Source organism: Osmia lignaria, chromosome 5 (assembly GCF_051020975.1).
Source record: "Osmia lignaria lignaria isolate PbOS001 chromosome 5, iyOsmLign1, whole genome shotgun sequence".
NCBI lineage: Eukaryota > Metazoa > Arthropoda > Insecta > Hymenoptera > Megachilidae > Osmia > Osmia lignaria.
In genome coordinates, this window is record NC_135036.1 from 10,299,725 (window position 1) to 10,317,584 (window position 17,860).

Sequence of the window (17,860 nt, forward strand, 5' to 3'; positions counted from 1 at the left end):
AAAACTGAATCCCTGTTACTAATAAGCTTCCAACCTGACGTTTGAATCACAAAATAAATATGGTACTGAGCGGCATGTAGTTTAAGATGTATATTGTGTCTGTCATAAATTTGGCCTACGTTATCAAAATGTAATAATTTAATTTATGAACAGTGAGGAACAAATATTTTAACAAAATGGCAACTTTAAATAACGTGTTAAAAGCTATAGAAGCTTTAAAGTCTACTCAGGAATCAAATAATGTTTTGTCAGATTTGAATACAAGGTATACCAATAAATTGTTCTTTTTATTTAATAACGATTAAACAGTTTACAAGTTGTACATTCAGTATATCCAACAATTCAATGTGTTTTCTTTTTCAATCTCAGGAAAGATAAATTAGCATGTTGCATGACAATAGCAGAAGGAATGTGTTCTCCAAGTGTCAAACTAGCATCCAAATTTCCTCAAATTCTTAGTCTTTCAATTGAAACGTTATTAAAATTGTGTAATGATGATGAATCTGATGTCAGGATGGTAGCAGATGAAACCTTGAATAAGATTATAAGGGTATAGATTTTATATTTTATCATTTTTGATAGCAGTTATAATGATGTTACTAATGTTTTGCCTAATAGTTTTTTTTATTCATTAGGCAATGGCTGACAGTAATGTTGTTAAGGTACAAATAGAACTTTATAATGAAATAAAAAGGAATGGACCAGCTAGAACGCTAAGAGCTGCTCTCTGGAGGTTTGGACTTCTTAGCCATATGATTCGCCCTACAAGAGGAAAAGCATATGTTTCTAACTTAATACCATGCATAATCTGTATTGCTCGTCGTTCTGAAGAATCTGTAATTGAAACATTATCACAATCATTGCCATTGATTATGAAAGCATTAGGGCCATTTATGACAGATAATGATGTGAAGGTAATGAATAATAATTAATAATATAGCTATAAGCTGATATTTATATTCTTGTAGACATTGTTGAAAGCATTTTTTGGAAATGTATCTTCAGTACAAGCAGCTTTCCGTAGAGCTGCTGCAAACATGATTCTTGCAACATGTCTGAATTGTCGTAAGCCACAATTCTTTTTAAATTATGTACTGAAACATCTTTTAGGTATATATTTCTTAAATGTTGTGCAAGTACAGTTAAAGTACTTTTTTAATTAAATATTATCTAATCATAGGTGTTATAGTCCCTATAAGCGAAGATGAGGGTCGCGTAGCGGCTATTATTGGCACATTTGGATGCATAAGAATAATTTTACCACATCTATGTAAACCCTCAGAACTTGAAGATGATGATTCAGTACAAACAGATAGCTTGTTACAAGTTTATGAACTATGTTTACATTATACAAAATGGCACTTTGATCATAATGTTATAAATGCTGTTTTAGAAACTTTAACTCAGCTTTTAAAATCACCTCCAAAAGCTTTGGTATCCGTATTGTTATCCAAACAAGGTATATCGCATAGCAGAATAGCGTTAAATCAAGATGAAACTGTATTATCATTAAGCCAAATGAGTACTTCTAGTACTACTATAGCTTGTGGAGAAAATCCCGAATTTAATTTACATTTACTTGATTCTGATATTCCCGAGATAAATCCAAAGATAGAAAAATGGATATTAGATTCTGAAACTGTACCTCCATTGGCACAAAATTCACAAACCCAAAAGGAATGTTCAAATAATATTATAGAAATGAAAGGAAAAATTTTGGAAAATTACAGTGGCTTGAAGATTGGAGTTATCGATAGTAAGATAAAAATATAAAACGTACGGAATATCTTGATGAAAGTCATTTATTTATGATCATTTCTATTTTAGACGAAGCCATCGAAGAAGGCAGTGACGTAGGAAGTGAAATAGGGAAATCAGAGAAAATTTATTCAAGTTTACAAAACGAAGCGAAGGAAGTAGATTGTTCAGAAGAAATTGCTTCGTCTATTGCGTCTCCTAAAAAACTTTCTTTGGATTTCTCGCAACGAGAAATTGACGTCGGAAGTTTTACAGATTCCGACATACCTCTAAAATTTTGTTGTCGTTATTTGGTATCATCTTTTCTCTTAACCGGCTATGCTGGTCGTGTAATGCCAGATAAATATTTTCGTGTTAGTGTAAAATCTCTTGCTTTAAATTGCGTCGCTTATATCTTAAAACTTTGCCCAAATTTGTTTTTAATTCCTGTTGCTAAAGAATCAAAGTCTATCGAAAATGAACAAATGATAACAGATATCTTATTGTTTGCAAATCATTCAGATCCTCAAATTAGGGGTAATATATCAATTATTATTGGTACATTTTTAAAATCCGTGTATACTCAGTATGGTGGATCTTTTAACAGTTTTGAAAAAGACATTTCGAATAAGAAAGTACATGAAGTCATCTCATTAGATAATTTAATTAAACTACTTTTAAAGGTAAATTTTTTATATCGTGACATACAAGAATTTATAATATATATCATTATAAAGAAGCTTTTATTCATATATTGTTTTACAAAACAGGGATTAGAAGATGATTCTGCTACTACCTGTCGACAAACGCTTACAGCATTTAGTTTGTGTCTGCCAGAGTTGCTTGAATCTGTCGACAATAAACACGGAATTACCGTGTTAACTGCATTACCTCAACTAGTAAAAAATCCATATTTTCTCGTAAAAATTAAATTAGTAGAACTATTGAGTGAGATATCGTACGTTACTATAGAACATATAACTGGTGGATCAATGTTCCAAGAACATTTTATCGATGTTATTATGACGCTATTAGGTGATCAAGATCAAAGAATTAGACACGCAGCATCAGATGCTATTGTCAAGTAAGATTCATTAAAATTTGCATAATTCAAAACGTTAAGTCTTGCTTCCTTTAAATAACATTTGCCTTTTTTTTAGGAGTGTTCCTTTATTATATTTTCAACAGCCTCAGGAAGATGTTGTCACAAGAAAAGCTGTACAATACACCGAACAATTTTTAAGTGCTGTGAGCAAAAGCTCTGTAGAATTATCTTCTTGTCAGGAGAAACAAAAGTTGTTTCTAAATACTTCTATGCAACCATTTGCATCCTTAAATTCTAGTAATGCAGCGAATTATCGTCCGAACGTAGAATACTCTTTATCCGTTATAGTGAACATGTTGGCTGAGATTCTGGGAGTACAGTCATCAAAGTATTTAGTGTACGGTTGTTGCGAAGCTCTGTACCATTTGAGCGATGTATACACTACTACAGTGTACATTAGGGGATGGGATTGTATTTCACCAAAGACATTGTTAAAAAGGTCCCACAAAAAGAGCGGTAGTCGACTAGATATTAGCGAATCAACATTTGCAAGTGACGCGATACCATCAACCGTTAGCAATAGTCTTTTATCTTTAGCTTTACCTTTGCTGTCGTCGTCTCCTATAAGTTTGGATTTGTCGACGCATAAACATTTGATTCTTCTAGCTGGGAATCTCGCATCAGGTCTAGCTTTTTGCAATTTCAAACCTAACGATCCAACTAAAACATGGGGTACATTCAAGGATAAACAAATAGAATTGTTACTAGTGCACGTTACAAGAGTATTAAACATATTTGTTCATATAATCGAGGATGTACAATTGACGCAAAGCAGTACAAAAACAATATTGCCATCTTCGTCAACCACGCAAACGTTATCCCCGAAGAAGAAGATAACGATTATTGAATCGAAATCGAAAGAAAAGGGGGAGAAGATCGGAAGTTTGAAATTTGGAAAAGAACAAATGGGAACGTTTACGTTGATACCTCATTACATGAGAATGTACGAAATCCTTAAAGCAGCCCACTTAAATTACTTAGCCACTCTCGAGCCGCATGCAAGTGAAATGTATTTGTCTTTGTTGAATGCAATCTTAGATGTGCTCTCGCAAATTCTTGAAATTATATCTCTCAACGAAGTAGCCCAAATCGCAGAAGAGATTTTGTATTATCTACAGAGTACCGTGGTACTCTCACCAACCGCGACAGTTCAGTGCGTTCAGCAATTGTTGAAATGTTTATTCAGTACGAACGTATGTGCGCAATGGAACGAGTTAGATGTGCAGAAAAACACGGATAAAATGATTCTGTTTCGAGACGATCTTAGAGGATTTTACAATCATTGCTTTCAAAATCCTGCGAGACAGATGGCAGATACAATCAAGTCTATGGGTAACAATTGCAGAGGTGAAAATGAACCGGAAACTGGGTGAGTTTCTGTTCCCTAACATCGATCTAAACTATTACAGTTTGTTCAGTAGAGTTCTTTTATTTCAGATGGGTGGGACTGCTTCGTAGGAAAGGTGATAGAAAATTTTCTTCGGTCTTCAAAAATTTAGCCCATTCATCCGACCAGAAAACTTCAGTAGCCTCGTTCATTCGTCTTTTTGAGCCGATGGTCATTAAATCTTTGAAACAGTACACCGTAACGAGTAGCGTGTCGTTACAGTGTCAAGTGTTGATGCTACTTAGTCAGCTAGTCCAATTGAGAGTTAATTACTGCTTGTTGGACTCTGACAGAATATTCATTGGATTTGTATTAAAGCAATTTGAGTTTATCGAAGAAGGTCACGTACAACAGACGGAGAACCTTTTACCAAAGATCTTCAATTTCTTGGTGCATCTGTCGTACGAAAAGAATCATTCAAAAACCATAATAGGAGTTCCAAAAATAATTCAACTCTGCGACGGTCTGATGGCGAGTGGTCAAGCAGCGCTTACCCATTGTATTCCAGCTTTAGCTCCGGTGGTCGAGGATGTCTTTCTGATACGAAACGCAAGTTCGAGCCCGATAGAACAGAGAGAATTGGAGACAACGAGAGAAGTTTTAATCTCGATGCTTTTACGACTGGTGGAGTATTATCAAATCATCGAACTGCTCGCATTGTGCTTGACGGAGTCTAGATTTAGCGGTGACGGTAACGGCGAAGAAAAGTGGAGAAGATGGTCCAGATCGACAATGGATTCCGTCCTGCCCATGTTAGCGTCTGGAAAAATTCGAATAGAGTCAGAGAAAGCTCACGTAGCTTTGGTTAAACTATTCGCAGCTATTTCCCCTACAGTCTTCAGGCCAGTTGATCCTCTTCTAAAGGTACTTTTAGTTACACCCGATTCATTGGAAGCTTCCACCTTGAAGTTGAAACGATGGCTAGGAATGGTTAACGTGGTTTTACTATCTTTGATTGCCTGCGCTAAAGAGGAGGCAATGCTAGCACGACTCTCCGACCTGAGCGCAAATATGGCCGAGTTATCACAGTCGTTTCTTCTTGCAGAATCCTCTTCACGGACTATGGATCCTCTGCACGTTTTAGGCTTCCAATCTGACCAGGTTCCGCCCGAAAAGATACTAGCTAGATTCATATTCAAAGTGATCAGCTTGACAGGTTCGAAGGTTTACGATCTCCTTGGACTGATTGATCATAAACGTAAAGATCCATACGTCGGTTTCTCCGAGTCTATAGAGAACGACTACTATTTGGTCCATCAATTGGCGTTCTTTCTTCAATTGTGCATTCACATGTTCGAATCTGGAAGTCACTGCAAAGTTGCAAACGCGGCTATACAAATGATTCAAGGCCGAAATGTCCCTGAAGAAGAGAAGCTACCAATCGGTGATTTAAATTACTTGATGCTCAACATTGGACACAGGTGCCCGACGTTGACTTGTCAGTGGGCTTATCTAATGATTCTGTTAGGATACAACGAGATGACTTTTTGGTCAAAGATATTGGGCACTCGTCGTTCGGAGTATGCGGTCCACTGTTCCTCTACCGACCAGAAGAACTGTTCTAGCGACCATGCCACTAGTATTAACATTCAGATCATCAGAAAAGGTGGCATTATATTATTCTGCGATTACGTTTGCGAGAACTTGAGCGACGCCGAGCCACTGACGTGGCTGTTGGTGAACCACACCGTGGAAACGGTGAACAATGCCATCGAATCTCCCGTCAGAGATCTACTAACAGCGGCTATCCACAGAAATCCAGCGGCCAGTGGATTGTTGGTGCAAGCGATCGCTACAAAGTGTACGGATCTATCTCAACCTAGTTTCGTCAAACGATTGTTGCAGTGCATCGAAGGTGCCCATCATTCGCAAAGCGGAGCAGTTCTATTTACGTTGATACCAAGATTACTGTCCACGAAGTATCTAGCTCTGTCCAGAATGGCAGCAAAAATAGCCAGTCGAAGGGTAGAAATTTTGCTGACCTCTTCTGCCGTGGACGTGACGAAGCAGCTTTCGAAAGACGATTTTGCGAAGATCATGGAGATCCTACAGTCGACTAGGCTCGCCAAGAAACACGGAGGATTGGTCAGTCTACTGAACAAATTAGGCGTACAATATTACGATCTCTCTCCTCTGGAGCTCGATCAGTGTAGACCATTTAATCCATCCACAGTGAAGAGTATTCAACTGGATCGAAATTGGTTCTTGTCTCAGGTGAAATTGCGATGTTGCAATCCGATTGCCAGTTATAATCCATCGGAGACGGCGCAGTTGTTAAAGGACTTGGATTTCGAAGATTCTCTCAGTATTCTCTCTTCGAAGGAATTCAATATCACGATCTTGAAAGCGTGTATAATATTAGGCGTACGGACGAGCGTTGAAAAGTGCCAAAAATTAGAGTTCGGTGTAAAGCAGAACGAGAAGGACTTTAATTTCGAGACCAGCCCCCTGTACGGTGCTGCGAAGCAACGTTTATTAGAACACGTTCGCTACGTCACCGAATTAATGCCAAAACCTCATCAAGTTTACGATCCTGGCCAGCCAAATGCCAATTCGAAGGGGTTGAAGTACTCGATTCGACTCGACGAGCTTCTAAACGAACCCATTTACTGGGATATACTTTTCATGTTGATACCAGCCGTAAGGGTGTACGTAAAAACCCTGGCTAAGCTGGTGAAATACAATTTAGCGAAGATAGACAGGAAGTCTGAAGAGGATCTCGCGAAATTCGCGATTTTGTGTTTGGAATTGACCCACTGGATGTTGCATTGCGACGAGATCAGCGCGAGAAAGCTTAGACCTAAGGACATGGAGGTGGCTTTAAGCTGCGCCTCGGAGATCATGAAACATCCTGGCCCGGATAAAATCTTCTGGGACAACAGCAAGTATTCGTGGGTTTGTAGCGCTGCTGCTTCGTTAACCAGGACGGTGAAACATTTGCTAACGATGATAGACGGTTTGCCGATCATAGACTCCCGCGCTTTAGAGCCAGCATTCGAGGACGAAGGTAGCAAAGATTTTGCTCGCGCTTGCTTTAGAATGGCAGCGCTGGTTGCCTGGTTAGAACAGTGTCAAAGCGAGGGATCGTCGAAAAATATTCCTCGTTATTTGTTCAACACGATACAAGATTTAATTGTAAGCGTAAGCCGGCAACCGCTGGTCAATTCTTACGTTTTAACACCACCGCTGGTTTGGAAGCATAATTGGAACGTGGTGGGTTCTGGTCCAACCAAGTGTTTCTTCCCGTTGTTGCCGTCCGAGTCGAATTTCTTACAGGAGGTGGAGATCCTCGAGCAGTTCATTTACCGAATAAACCTGCTGGGATGGATATCTCGGTTGCAATTCGAGGAGATATGGATGGCGCTGTTGGGAGTGCTGAATCTTTTGCAGAACGAAAGTCTGCAATCCGAGGAGATCCCAGCGTTGATCCAAGCGAGTAGCCTGGCTGTGCAAGCCATCACGAGATTACTGTTGCAAACTTTGCTTCTTCCCTACCCTGGTAATCCAAGAGCTAGTACTTTGATCCATCATCCCAGGGATCCTCAGCTTTCTGTTCATAAAATAAGCTCGCAAAAGTTGTACGCGATTCAGGACCTGCTCGCGTGGAAATACGAATGTATGAACGACTCGGAGACGGTCGGTGCTCTCAGCATGGATCACATCTTTTGTCGAGGAAACGTGGAACGAGTTGCAAGCTCGAACAAATACGCTTACAGTCAGCTTTCAGTTCCTTATCTATGGTCCTCGTGTAACCTGTACGAAGACAAGCTGAACGCCTCTGTCCTCGACTTGAAGAACAGACGGAACGACGCGTTGATGTCCGCCTCGCTCGATCTAGATTCCTGTCTTCGTTTCTTGGTAGAGCTTTACACATCCTGGATGTCCCCGCAAGCAAATACACCTATACAATTGCTCACAGAAGTCGTCAAGTCTATTCTAGCGATTTCAGAACTGTTCGTGGAGAGAGGTCAGTATCAATGGATGCTGGACACCTGCTTGGAGATGTCCAGGATTCATCCTACTGAAAATGTGATTCTACATCAGTACTTGGTGGTATCTGTGTGCAAGGCTGCTGCTGTGCTAACACCATTAGTACGTAATTTGTCTTTAATTAAGTAAATTGATGTTTAAGAATCAATTATAACTCTTCTTCTGTTTTTAAGGACTTTGAAACATTGGACAAAGTGAAACGTTTGGTAGATCTAAATCTTAAGTCAGGTTTCTTACCAGCAAGAGTGTCCGCTCTTCATGGGTCATTATATTTGTTGCAAAGCGCTGTGCTTGCTAATTGCGAGGAAACGATGAACATCATACACCCTTTGGCAATTGAATACATACAGAAGCATCTGGATGCTCAAGATTCGAATGGGTGTGATATTCAAATTTCCAACACAAATTTTTTTTCTTTTTCTTTCTTTTATTAACAACTGTTTCTTGAATCAAGGGTGTTGAATCAAAGCGAAGAGCACCAAGGAGTGATGTGGGCCCTGGTGTTCTTCCTGCTGGAACACGCAGAGGACACTCCACCGGACAGTGAGGCTCCAGCCGTTCTTGAACTGGTTCTCACTTTACTCTCCTCCCAAAATATCTCCTCCAGCTTGCATCAAACGCTTTTACAGGTATCCTATTTATTTATCGAGAGTCTATTCATTTATATTTAATTACGTAATTGTGATACGTTCGACAGGGCCTCGAACGACTCGTGGCGACGAAAAGCGTGGTCGGAAAAGTCGCCGAGCAAATAGTTAAGGTTGCGATAGATCGTTTGAAACAACCAAGTCCTGTGTTGTCGATACCCGCGTTACAATTGTTGCTGACTTGCATGTACACGGAAGCAGCCGACAGATTGAATCAACCAGAAGTAGAGGAACCATTACCAGACGCTGAACCAGAAGCATTGGTTCGATCGATAGAACGAACTTCCGCGATTTTTGACAAGATCAGGCGGGGACACTCGATGGAGGTGGAACTTTTGTGCACGGTTCTGTCCGGTGTGCTTGGAGATTTCTTCCCGCCGTCTGAAATTTTAACCAAAGTCATAGGAGAATTTCTATCTCCTCAACAGCCTCATCCGCGGCTACTTTCTGCTGTGGTTTTTAAAGTTCGTACATTCCATATGGAAACGGGAAGACCGTTGAATCGTTAAATATTCGTATATAATTGCTTTTTGTAGGTTTGCGAAAGAGCGTGTACTTGCGCTCAAATGGAATTGCTTCAAGACTGGGTCGTGTTCAGTCTGCCAAATTTTATTCAAAGTTTACCAGTGACGATGTCAACCTGGTGTTTGTCTTGCTTCTTTATCAGCTCTTCAACGAATCATTGGCTGAGAGCCTTGTATCCTTTCTAGTTATAAATCATTTTCAATTATTTCATTTGTTTGCTGAAAATTTCCTTAACGCGTTCTAATCAGATTTCCGTATGTTCAATCAAGAATCGGTAAATACGAATACGAGGATAAAAAAATACTCTGCATCGCTGCTTCTGATTTTTATCACAAGGTATAAGAGTGTTTCGAGAATAAGGTTGACAATTGTTGAACAAACTTCACGATATTAATAGGATATTTTTATTTTTTATCAGTTAGCTAAAGAAACTCAAAGGAAAGCTTTCGTGGAAACATTTGAAGCAGCAGCAAAGGAACCTGGAACTCCATTTGGTGACATTTTAGCGTCCTTTTAGCTAGTCTTACGATTGATCGTCTCGATCCAAGAAAGTTGAATCAAAACTAGAGGTATTCGTCGAAACGATACATCTAATTCCCCTTGTAAAATCGATGTACAATCATAACACGGTCGTGACGTGTCGCGTGTACAGTGTATGTATGTGATGATATTTATTTTACCTCCTGTCCCGTCGAGAAGAACTTGTTTTGCAATAAACAATATTTTTTAAATACTCCTTTTATCATGTATTTCGAACATTTCTGTCTTGTACATTTTTCAGATTATTAGGATAAATTAATCGTTTTACTTCTTTTATGCTTCCTTCTCATCTGTTTTATATAAAAATAGATGTGAAATGTAGCGTAATAAAAGATTTCGACGAAAGATAATACGCTAGCTCCAAGATACAATCCTGCAGCTCCGCCCACGCCAGCTAGAATACATTTATTCCTTTCATTCTAATAAGGTATACATATATTGTTTCTTATTATATTCATAAATACGTACTTAAAAAATCAGAGAATCCATAGAACAACAGTCGATTGTAAATTACTTGAGGAAATTCGATGATCAAAGTTATAATTGATAAATTTGTCGGTGTGTCGGATCTAAAATGATCAAATAATTATTTTATTTATCTATTTCATAAGAATTCATTTTTGATACATTACAATTCGCTTATTTCAGTGCTTCTGATCAGATAAAAGCCGATATTGCATTTCGGAAGGCAGTCGCAAGAAAGAGGTGGATATTTGTATAGGAAAAGGTGCCTCGTTATACCACCGATGCATCGAAGTTGGGTAGCATTGCAAGTATTCACACCTTCTACAAAAGAATTCTTTTATTTTTCTTTTATTATTCGTGTAACGATTGATTAATCGAATACCTTGGGGTCTAGCAAAGTGTGGACGACATTTACAACGATGCTGTATCACGTTCATCCTGCACTCGATCGTGCACCTGTTCATCGTGTATATTGGCCACGTTTTCAAGCCACCATCACTGTAGAATTTGCATTTTCTTTGATGGATATGAAGTTCTCTAACGTTTGGCATCGTCCTGATCCCGGATATCGACAGGGTCGCCCGTTGCAACACTTTTGATCGTATCCATTTCATTGGAGTGTTATACGTTATTATTTCTAAAGGATCACACGCACCGAACTGGTACAAGAAATTTGATGAGGATAAAAGGAGAGTATAAGTTATCTTTCAACGAAGTAGAAACGCGATCATACCAAGGCTGTATTTTCTACAGCAATAGATTCTTGAGTTCCATCATCGTTACCGTCGTAATGCGGCAGCTTCTCTGATTGAATAGGCAGGGTAACAATGCTTTCGTTGTTGGTTTTCCAATACCTTGTAAAAGAAGTATAAAGAGAATTGCATCTGTGCTAATAATGAATCAAATGAATCTTTACAGAACGAAATTTAAGCAAATACCAACTCTAGGGTAGCGTAACCGCTGAAGATGCTTCTAGTGGCTAAACACAAGCCTCTTTCTGTTATCACCCAGTTCTCGTAACGATCGTTTTCCTTGAGGATATTAGAAGGAAAATCCTTTCGTAAATCGTGAAGAATCTCCAACCATTTGTCCGAGGGAACTTTATCGAACAGAGGTGTCTGCGACATGTTCTCGTAATTCACGTTGGCCAGAAAGGTGAAGAAGTGTATCGCTTCCGGAGTGTTCTCGATGCCGTATCTATACGAACAAGAGACGTGGTAATTTCGAAAAATTCATTCAACTACATAAAATCTTACTTTTCAAATACTCCTGGAATCTTGCTTTCTTCTATATTCGGCACTGGACAAATAAACAGGGCCGGCTTTTGGGGCTTAAATTGTTCACGATTGTTATCCACCACGATTACTGTTGCATTATTTTGGTATCGTTCCCAGAAGATGATCGACAAGAAGATTAAAAACAGCAGGGCAGCGAGGATGAAAAGCACAGCTAAAACTCTTCCAAGAAATGTTACAGGATTATTTTGATCGTCAGAGTGTGTTAATGTTATCTTAATTATGAGATTGATTTGTATATACTTCTCGACTGGATGTCGATTCGGTGCCACCAAGTGATTCAAACCGTGTATAGAAGAGATGCTCGCGAATTCTACAAAGTACTTTCCGGTATCGGACTTTGCATTAATAGTTTGCATGCCAACGTGATTCGGAACGTCGGTTGGCACAGATTCCTTTTCCTTAAGTATCGCCTTTTCACGAGCTTGAAAGTCTGCCAATATCTCATTGCCGTAAAAGCGTTTTTCTTCCTTCGCGATCGATTTCGTTGGGTTCACCGATATCTTTGGCATATTGCTTCTTCCTCGAGCAATGCGTTATTAAAAAAGAGTTTTCCACTGTTGACTCGGAATTTTCGTCGATCAAAATCGCGAGAAATCACTGCACGCGATTATTAATTATGAATAAACCGGCAAGTAGAATAGATCGGAACGGATAATTCGTAATAACACGAATTTATTTATTTATTTATTATAATGAATAAAATATTTCTTCCAGTGAGCTACGTTATAATTTTCTCGCATGTTATATGAAATTAACGTTCGAAATTTCAATGCTTGCTGCGATATCGATTGACGAAAGCAAAAAAGAAATGAAAGAAACAGCACCAGTCAGATTTAAATCTTTTCGTCTTTTCCTTTTAGCGATTCTCTTCGATGGAAGCGAAACATCGAACAAGATAGCCGAACTTATTATGAACGAAGGTGAATTCGGCTTGACGGAGTTCCGGATTGTCCGGGATGAACAGTGGAAATTCCACGGAAGTATCTGAAGACACCGATGCAGGGGCACGGCACGAGTTAGAATTGGTTAATTTCCGATTAATTCTACTTCTGTTTTACATATTTATCGTACTATACACGGTGAAGAGAGGACACGGGAGGATGGGAAGTAATATGTAAGAAACGATACGAATGCTATTGCAGGAAACAAAGGGAAGATATGGGACATTGAAGTATCGTGGTTGTCGTCAAAGACATCCGGAAGAACGTCGATCCTACCACGATGTTGTGTCCAGCGAGTGTTGTTGCGATCACAGACGGAGGCTGGAGTTACAGGAACTTGAGAGGGAACCGAGAAGAAGAACGAAAAGTCAGGTGCGACGTTACGTACCCTGTAATTACCCGCACGAAGCTTGGAAACACTTGATAGAAAGGAGCAAGTAATAGAATACGCGTTTGATTATACTTACACACAACATTCTACAGGGTGTTCGACAACAGGTGGACAAAATTTTAAGGGGTGATTCTAGGGATCAAAATAAGAATAACGAAATAGCTTTTGCGGCTTTGTTTTCCAATAATTAACATTTAAACATTCGAGTAAAAAGCGCCTGAAACCTGCAACCTGCTGACCTGACGTTCACTCGTTGGTGCTTGGCGGGTTGCAGATTTCAGGCGCTTTTTACTCGAATTTTTAAACGTTAATTACTGGAAAACAAAGCCGCAAATGCTATTTCGTTATTCTTGATTTTCGTCTTATTTTGATCCCTAGAATCACCCCTTAAAATTTTGCCCACCTGATGTCGAACATCCTGTATATCTGGTAGCAAACTCAAACAGTAGACCGCTTCTGAATTTCAGTTACCCCAACAGTATGAACGATGCGTTAAACAATTACGAACACTATCTGACAAATTTTACGAACCGAACGCCCAAGAAGTCGCAACACTTGTATCCCTGCAATCCTCATCTGAGGAAAAGGCAAATAAGCGTGCATCGACGTCCGCGTAGAAACGAACACGATCAAGTGATGTCCATCGTGAGAAACCCCATTGATTCCGACGGGGAAGCCAGACCCTGTTGGGAGTACGAACACCCGGTGAAAAATATACACAGCAGGGACGTCGAGGAGATCGCTGAACAATCGAACGATCCAAAGAATTATCAGGTAACCGTCGAGCGATCGAGGTGGCAATTTTCATGCTCAATTCAACTAATTCGTTCGTGAAACAGATGACGAGAATTTTAGGGAATCTAAATGTAACGAAGCACGTTCTGGAAAATTGTACCCAGCAGAAGAAGGAACGAGCGTTGAGACCAGAAGCGTGGATATCGAAGCAGGGCGTTGACAAGGCGAGTAAATTGGACGCGAACGGGAGGAAGCAATTGAGCGACGATGAGGATCGCGATTTCTGCCGAGGCAAATTGAGATTCGATCTACCGGACTGCGAGAACGTCGAGGAGGATCGAGAGAATCAGACGAAAAGGAAACCCAACGCTTTACCGAATAAACCTTTCGCGATGAAAGGGAATTTGAAGAACAGCAGCCTGCAGAACTTGCCACGGAACAAGAACATCGACGACTTGGTACATTTTTCATTCGTTCCTTTTCGATCGTACTTCCTGCTACGCGTATCCTCTAAATATTCTTCAAGTTTAAACAGAAAAATCTGACGATCGAGTGTTCGCAAGAGGAGGCCGCGCATAAAGAGACGGAGGATCGATGTGCGAACAAGCCGCGCAAACAACCAAACGTTCGACAGAGTTGCAGGCTCAGCGAGGAACTAGCTTGCAGTAACAGGAAAGAAGGCAGAGAAGGTGCGCCGTACGACTTAATGGCAAAGGATGAAGAGGAAGAAGAAAATTCGATTAAGAAGAACATTTACGCCGGCGGAGACCTCGAACTTCACGCCACCAAAAGTCACATTCTTGGTTTAATCGACAGAGCAATCAGCAACGAATTTGGCAATTTGTCCGATCAGCAACAGGTTCTTTGATGTTTAAAAATGTACGAGTAGACAGGTATCTTAACGATTCGTTTTCTTCCTTCGTTTTTCAGAGTCTGGATTCGAATCGAGGATTAACCGGACAAGAAATCTGCATAGAGATAATGCGTGTACTGCAAAGTAATTGTTGTCCGTCGTTGGCAGAGGATACGTTGGCTCATCGTGAATCGTCGGCCGATTGCATAAAACTGTTAAAGATGCTTCGTTGGGATCACATGACTCATATACAGGAGGAGTTCCGAAAGCTGTGCAGTCTGCAAAAATTTTTGGATACCTATTCGCCGAGACAAACGTTGCCTGTGTTTCAATCGTATCCGGTGGCGGTCGAACAGCAACGACCCGAGGAACGACAGCAACCCCAGCATGAAGAGAAACAGAACTCTGGAACGATTTAGTACCAGATACAGTTAGGTTTTCTATTTTCTCTATTGTTTGCTAATCTATTTTCCGTCGGAACGTATTTTTTGGATCGAATTATATAGGGCTGGGTCGTTAATAAAACGCATTCGGCATAGAATAAAATAAATATATATTTTTCTAATACAAACGAATAAATACTAACTCTCGGAGCGTTGGAATATTTGCAGTTTGATGGACGCGATTTTGTTCTATTTAAAAAACCTGTGTGTCGCACATGGAAATATTTATTTCTCTAAATCGGTGTCTCTATTATTAAAATCAAGTTATTTATTATAAAATAGGAATAGTAACTCCTATCAATTTACGTTTTCACGAATAAGTGTTTTGTATAAAATATTCTTAGGTCGACGATTAAAATCTCGTGTTATCCGGCATTTTCACGAAATAAGCGACCTTGTCTTCCGCTACTCTGTAATTGTGGATCCATCTGGATCCTTTCCTCAGACTCCCATCGATCCCGTCTCTCCATACACCAGCTGGTAGATAAACCTCTCTCTGTCTGCTCCCAGAATAGAGTACCGGCGCTACGATAAGCTCTTCGCCAACCGAGAATTCATCCACGACCACGTGGCAGGCTGGATCGGCTGGATCCAGCATCCAAAGTGGTCTGATTATCGGCAGACCGGTGTCCAGCGTTTCCTTCGCGTATTTCTTCAACAACGGCGTCACAGTTTTCTGCCTGAGGGTTGTCAGCCTCTTGGCTATCTCTAACACAGACTCGTCCGAATACTTGCTGGGTAGATGAGTGAAACGTATCACCGGTAGGAAGGTGGATAACTGCAGCCATCTGACGTACAATTCCTTGTCCGGTAGGCTCACTTCGAAATCGTTGTCGGGATTGTTGTCCGACATGGGCAACGCTACGTCTCCGCCAACGGCACCTGGCATAATAAACGGATAGCCTATCATTCCGTAAGTCAACACGGTTGGAATAACGGTTTTGATAGCTTTCCAAGACGATGAGAACGGGGGAAGAGACACGAAGACTGGGGCTCTCGGTCTGGAGATCGCTCCTGAGACACCGATCACTGGCACAGACCCGAGAATCGTTTTTGTGAATATCGTCTTGTAATGATCAGGATTAGTCAACGGTTGTTCGCACTTGTAATAGTGGGGCATGTCTTGCGCGGTACCCAGATCAAGGTAGAACGAATCCACGTGGTACTTCATGATCAAACTCTCCAATTTCGACTGAAACCAAGGCAAAGTTTTGTTGTTGGTGATGTCTAGAACGCCGACGCTGTTGCTCTGTTTGTATCTGGAAAGAAAATTACAACTTTCCTATGAAATCGTTCAGGAGGAAATAACGCTATCGAGAAGATCCGCTTTACCTGGTCAATGCAGGGATCCTGGGATCGCTTCCTCTCTCAGAAATCAATAGCCTGTTCGAAACCGCGTCCTTAAAGTTCACAGACTCCGTGGATATGAACGGCTGGATTGTGAACACGATTCTAAACCCTCGACGATGAATGATGTTGATCGTTTCCTCCATCGAGGGGAATCGTTCCTCGTCCAGCACGAAATCACCGGGACTCGGTTGCCACTCTTCGCTCAACAGAACGTGGCCTTGTCGCAAGAAGCCCAACGCTATCACATCCTCGGTATAATTATAAACAGCCCCCTCGTTGATGGGTGAAATTTGCCAGACCGGTTCGGAGAGTAACGAGTGAACGGCGTGAAGCTCGTCCGGCTTCAGTCCGTCCCACAACGACTTCTCCGCCATGGAGGAGTGTAAGTTTTTCATGTTGTCCGTCGCGCAAATAGTATAATTCAACTGTGGCAATTGCGTCAAGTGATTGATGTAGGCGAACGCGTCGTGTTTGGCCTGCAAACAAAAGTCGTTGCTTCTGTTGGCGTTGATGGACACGTAAAGAGGCGTTTCCGGGTCGACGAGTATCGTCGCCCCTTTCGAATTCAAGAAGTATCTCTTCAAAACGTTGCCAAAAGGATGCTTGATGATGTCACCGGTGATAAAAGGACTCAAATCGAGCCGGCCACGTTCCAGTGGATAAGGCATGTTCTGTATTTGACCCGCGCCGTACCAGTGTCCTCTCTTCGGTGACCAATCGAAGCAATCTTTCGGATTATGGTAAGAATTCAGGCTCTTCCAAGTGACGTGATAACAATTCATGTCCGAGTGTTGCGTATGAGCTAGATACAAACGAGCTTGTTGAAGCCATTCCAGGCAAACCGAGTCCTGCATCTGGTGATGAGGTAAACAGGGAAAAACACCGGTGTCGGCTGGTATTCCTTCGCCTAATCGCGCTGCGATCACTTCCGCTCCGGTGTTGCTGTACACGTGCATCACCCTGACGTTTTTGTTGAATCTAAAATCAAAAGGCATTCCTCAAAAAATATCCAACGATCTACGCGATCGCTCGATTCGTTTACCTGAACTTGTCGAAATAAGCTCGTTGAAGAACGTGTTGCGTGTAATAAATGTGCGCGAAGCCCACGAGGAAAACGACGCAGAGAAAGAGTATTCCAACGAAAGCTCGAAGCCTGCAATTATACGTTGATTAACTTTCTCATTCGATCAGTTTCTCGGTGTTGAAAGAGTGCCTCCTCGTTTACCGATAGTCAGCGTTTTGCCTCTTTTTGCTGCTACGCAAAGCTTGAGGTATGGACAGCTGGAGCTTCTCCTTCAGCAGGCTGCTGATGCTATTAACGCTGGTTATCGTGGAATTTGCGCTCTGGCCACCGGTCAACTCCATCGGATCGTTCCCAAGCTTTTGATTGATCATCGGTGAAATGGCTCTGCTTTTTCTTCGAGGTGGAGCTTGCAACGGTACTCTGCAAAAC

The 17,860-nt window shown here is 40.9% G+C and overlaps 4 protein-coding genes across 12 annotated transcripts in view; 2 read left to right on the forward strand and 2 right to left on the reverse strand.

Annotated features, from left to right (window-relative positions):
- htt (huntingtin) lies at nucleotides 1–12,720 on the forward strand. 2 transcript variants are annotated; one of them, XM_076688493.1, is made up of 18 exons: nucleotides 1–265; nucleotides 370–550; nucleotides 636–914; nucleotides 969–1,110; nucleotides 1,181–1,756; nucleotides 1,828–2,420; nucleotides 2,508–2,821; nucleotides 2,898–4,211; nucleotides 4,280–8,321; nucleotides 8,393–8,598; nucleotides 8,674–8,848; nucleotides 8,917–9,330; nucleotides 9,403–9,563; nucleotides 9,640–9,727; nucleotides 9,810–10,358; nucleotides 10,580–11,217; nucleotides 11,315–11,613; nucleotides 12,555–12,720. In XM_076688493.1, exons 1-15 carry the CDS (start codon nucleotides 177–179, stop codon nucleotides 9,906–9,908), a joined length of 8,673 nt encoding a protein of 2,890 aa, XP_076544608.1. In that variant the 5' UTR covers nucleotides 1–176; the 3' UTR covers nucleotides 9,909–10,358; nucleotides 10,580–11,217; nucleotides 11,315–11,613; nucleotides 12,555–12,720. The 2 variants fall into 2 exon arrangements, with proteins under 2 accessions (XP_076544608.1, XP_034181194.2); XM_034325303.2 differs by having other exon boundaries at nucleotides 10,580–11,613.
- LOC117604826 (pickpocket protein 11) lies at nucleotides 10,173–12,260 on the reverse strand. Its single transcript, XM_034325326.2, has 8 exons — nucleotides 11,935–12,260; nucleotides 11,653–11,853; nucleotides 11,339–11,593; nucleotides 11,130–11,250; nucleotides 10,779–11,055; nucleotides 10,564–10,717; nucleotides 10,400–10,500; nucleotides 10,173–10,325 (listed from the first exon to the last, which is right to left on the reverse strand). The coding sequence occupies exons 1-8, from the start codon at nucleotides 12,201–12,203 to the stop codon at nucleotides 10,177–10,179; spliced, it is 1,527 nt and encodes a 508-aa protein (XP_034181217.1). The 5' UTR covers nucleotides 12,204–12,260; the 3' UTR covers nucleotides 10,173–10,176.
- On the forward strand, nucleotides 12,579–16,819 carry LOC117604825 (uncharacterized). Its single transcript, XM_034325322.2, has 6 exons — nucleotides 12,579–12,719; nucleotides 12,837–13,072; nucleotides 13,494–13,800; nucleotides 13,866–14,219; nucleotides 14,288–14,620; nucleotides 14,692–16,819. Exons 1-6 carry the CDS (start codon nucleotides 12,651–12,653, stop codon nucleotides 15,031–15,033), a joined length of 1,641 nt encoding a protein of 546 aa, XP_034181213.2. The 5' UTR covers nucleotides 12,579–12,650; the 3' UTR covers nucleotides 15,034–16,819.
- The window catches only part of LOC117604820 (sorting nexin 27), an 11,435-nt gene continuing 8,725 nt past the window's right edge, over nucleotides 15,151–17,860 (reverse strand). For all 8 annotated transcript variants that reach the window (XM_034325305.2, XM_034325304.2, XM_034325306.2 and 5 more), the window contains 4 exons: nucleotides 17,633–17,851; nucleotides 17,450–17,560; nucleotides 16,390–17,385; nucleotides 15,151–16,316 (listed from right to left, as the gene is read on the reverse strand). In XM_034325305.2, the coding sequence (XP_034181196.2) occupies nucleotides 15,410–16,316; nucleotides 16,390–17,385; nucleotides 17,450–17,560; nucleotides 17,633–17,851 (2,233 nt within the window). In that variant the 3' untranslated portion in view covers nucleotides 15,151–15,409. The remainder of the gene's footprint in view (nucleotides 16,317–16,389; nucleotides 17,386–17,449; nucleotides 17,561–17,632; nucleotides 17,852–17,860) is intronic.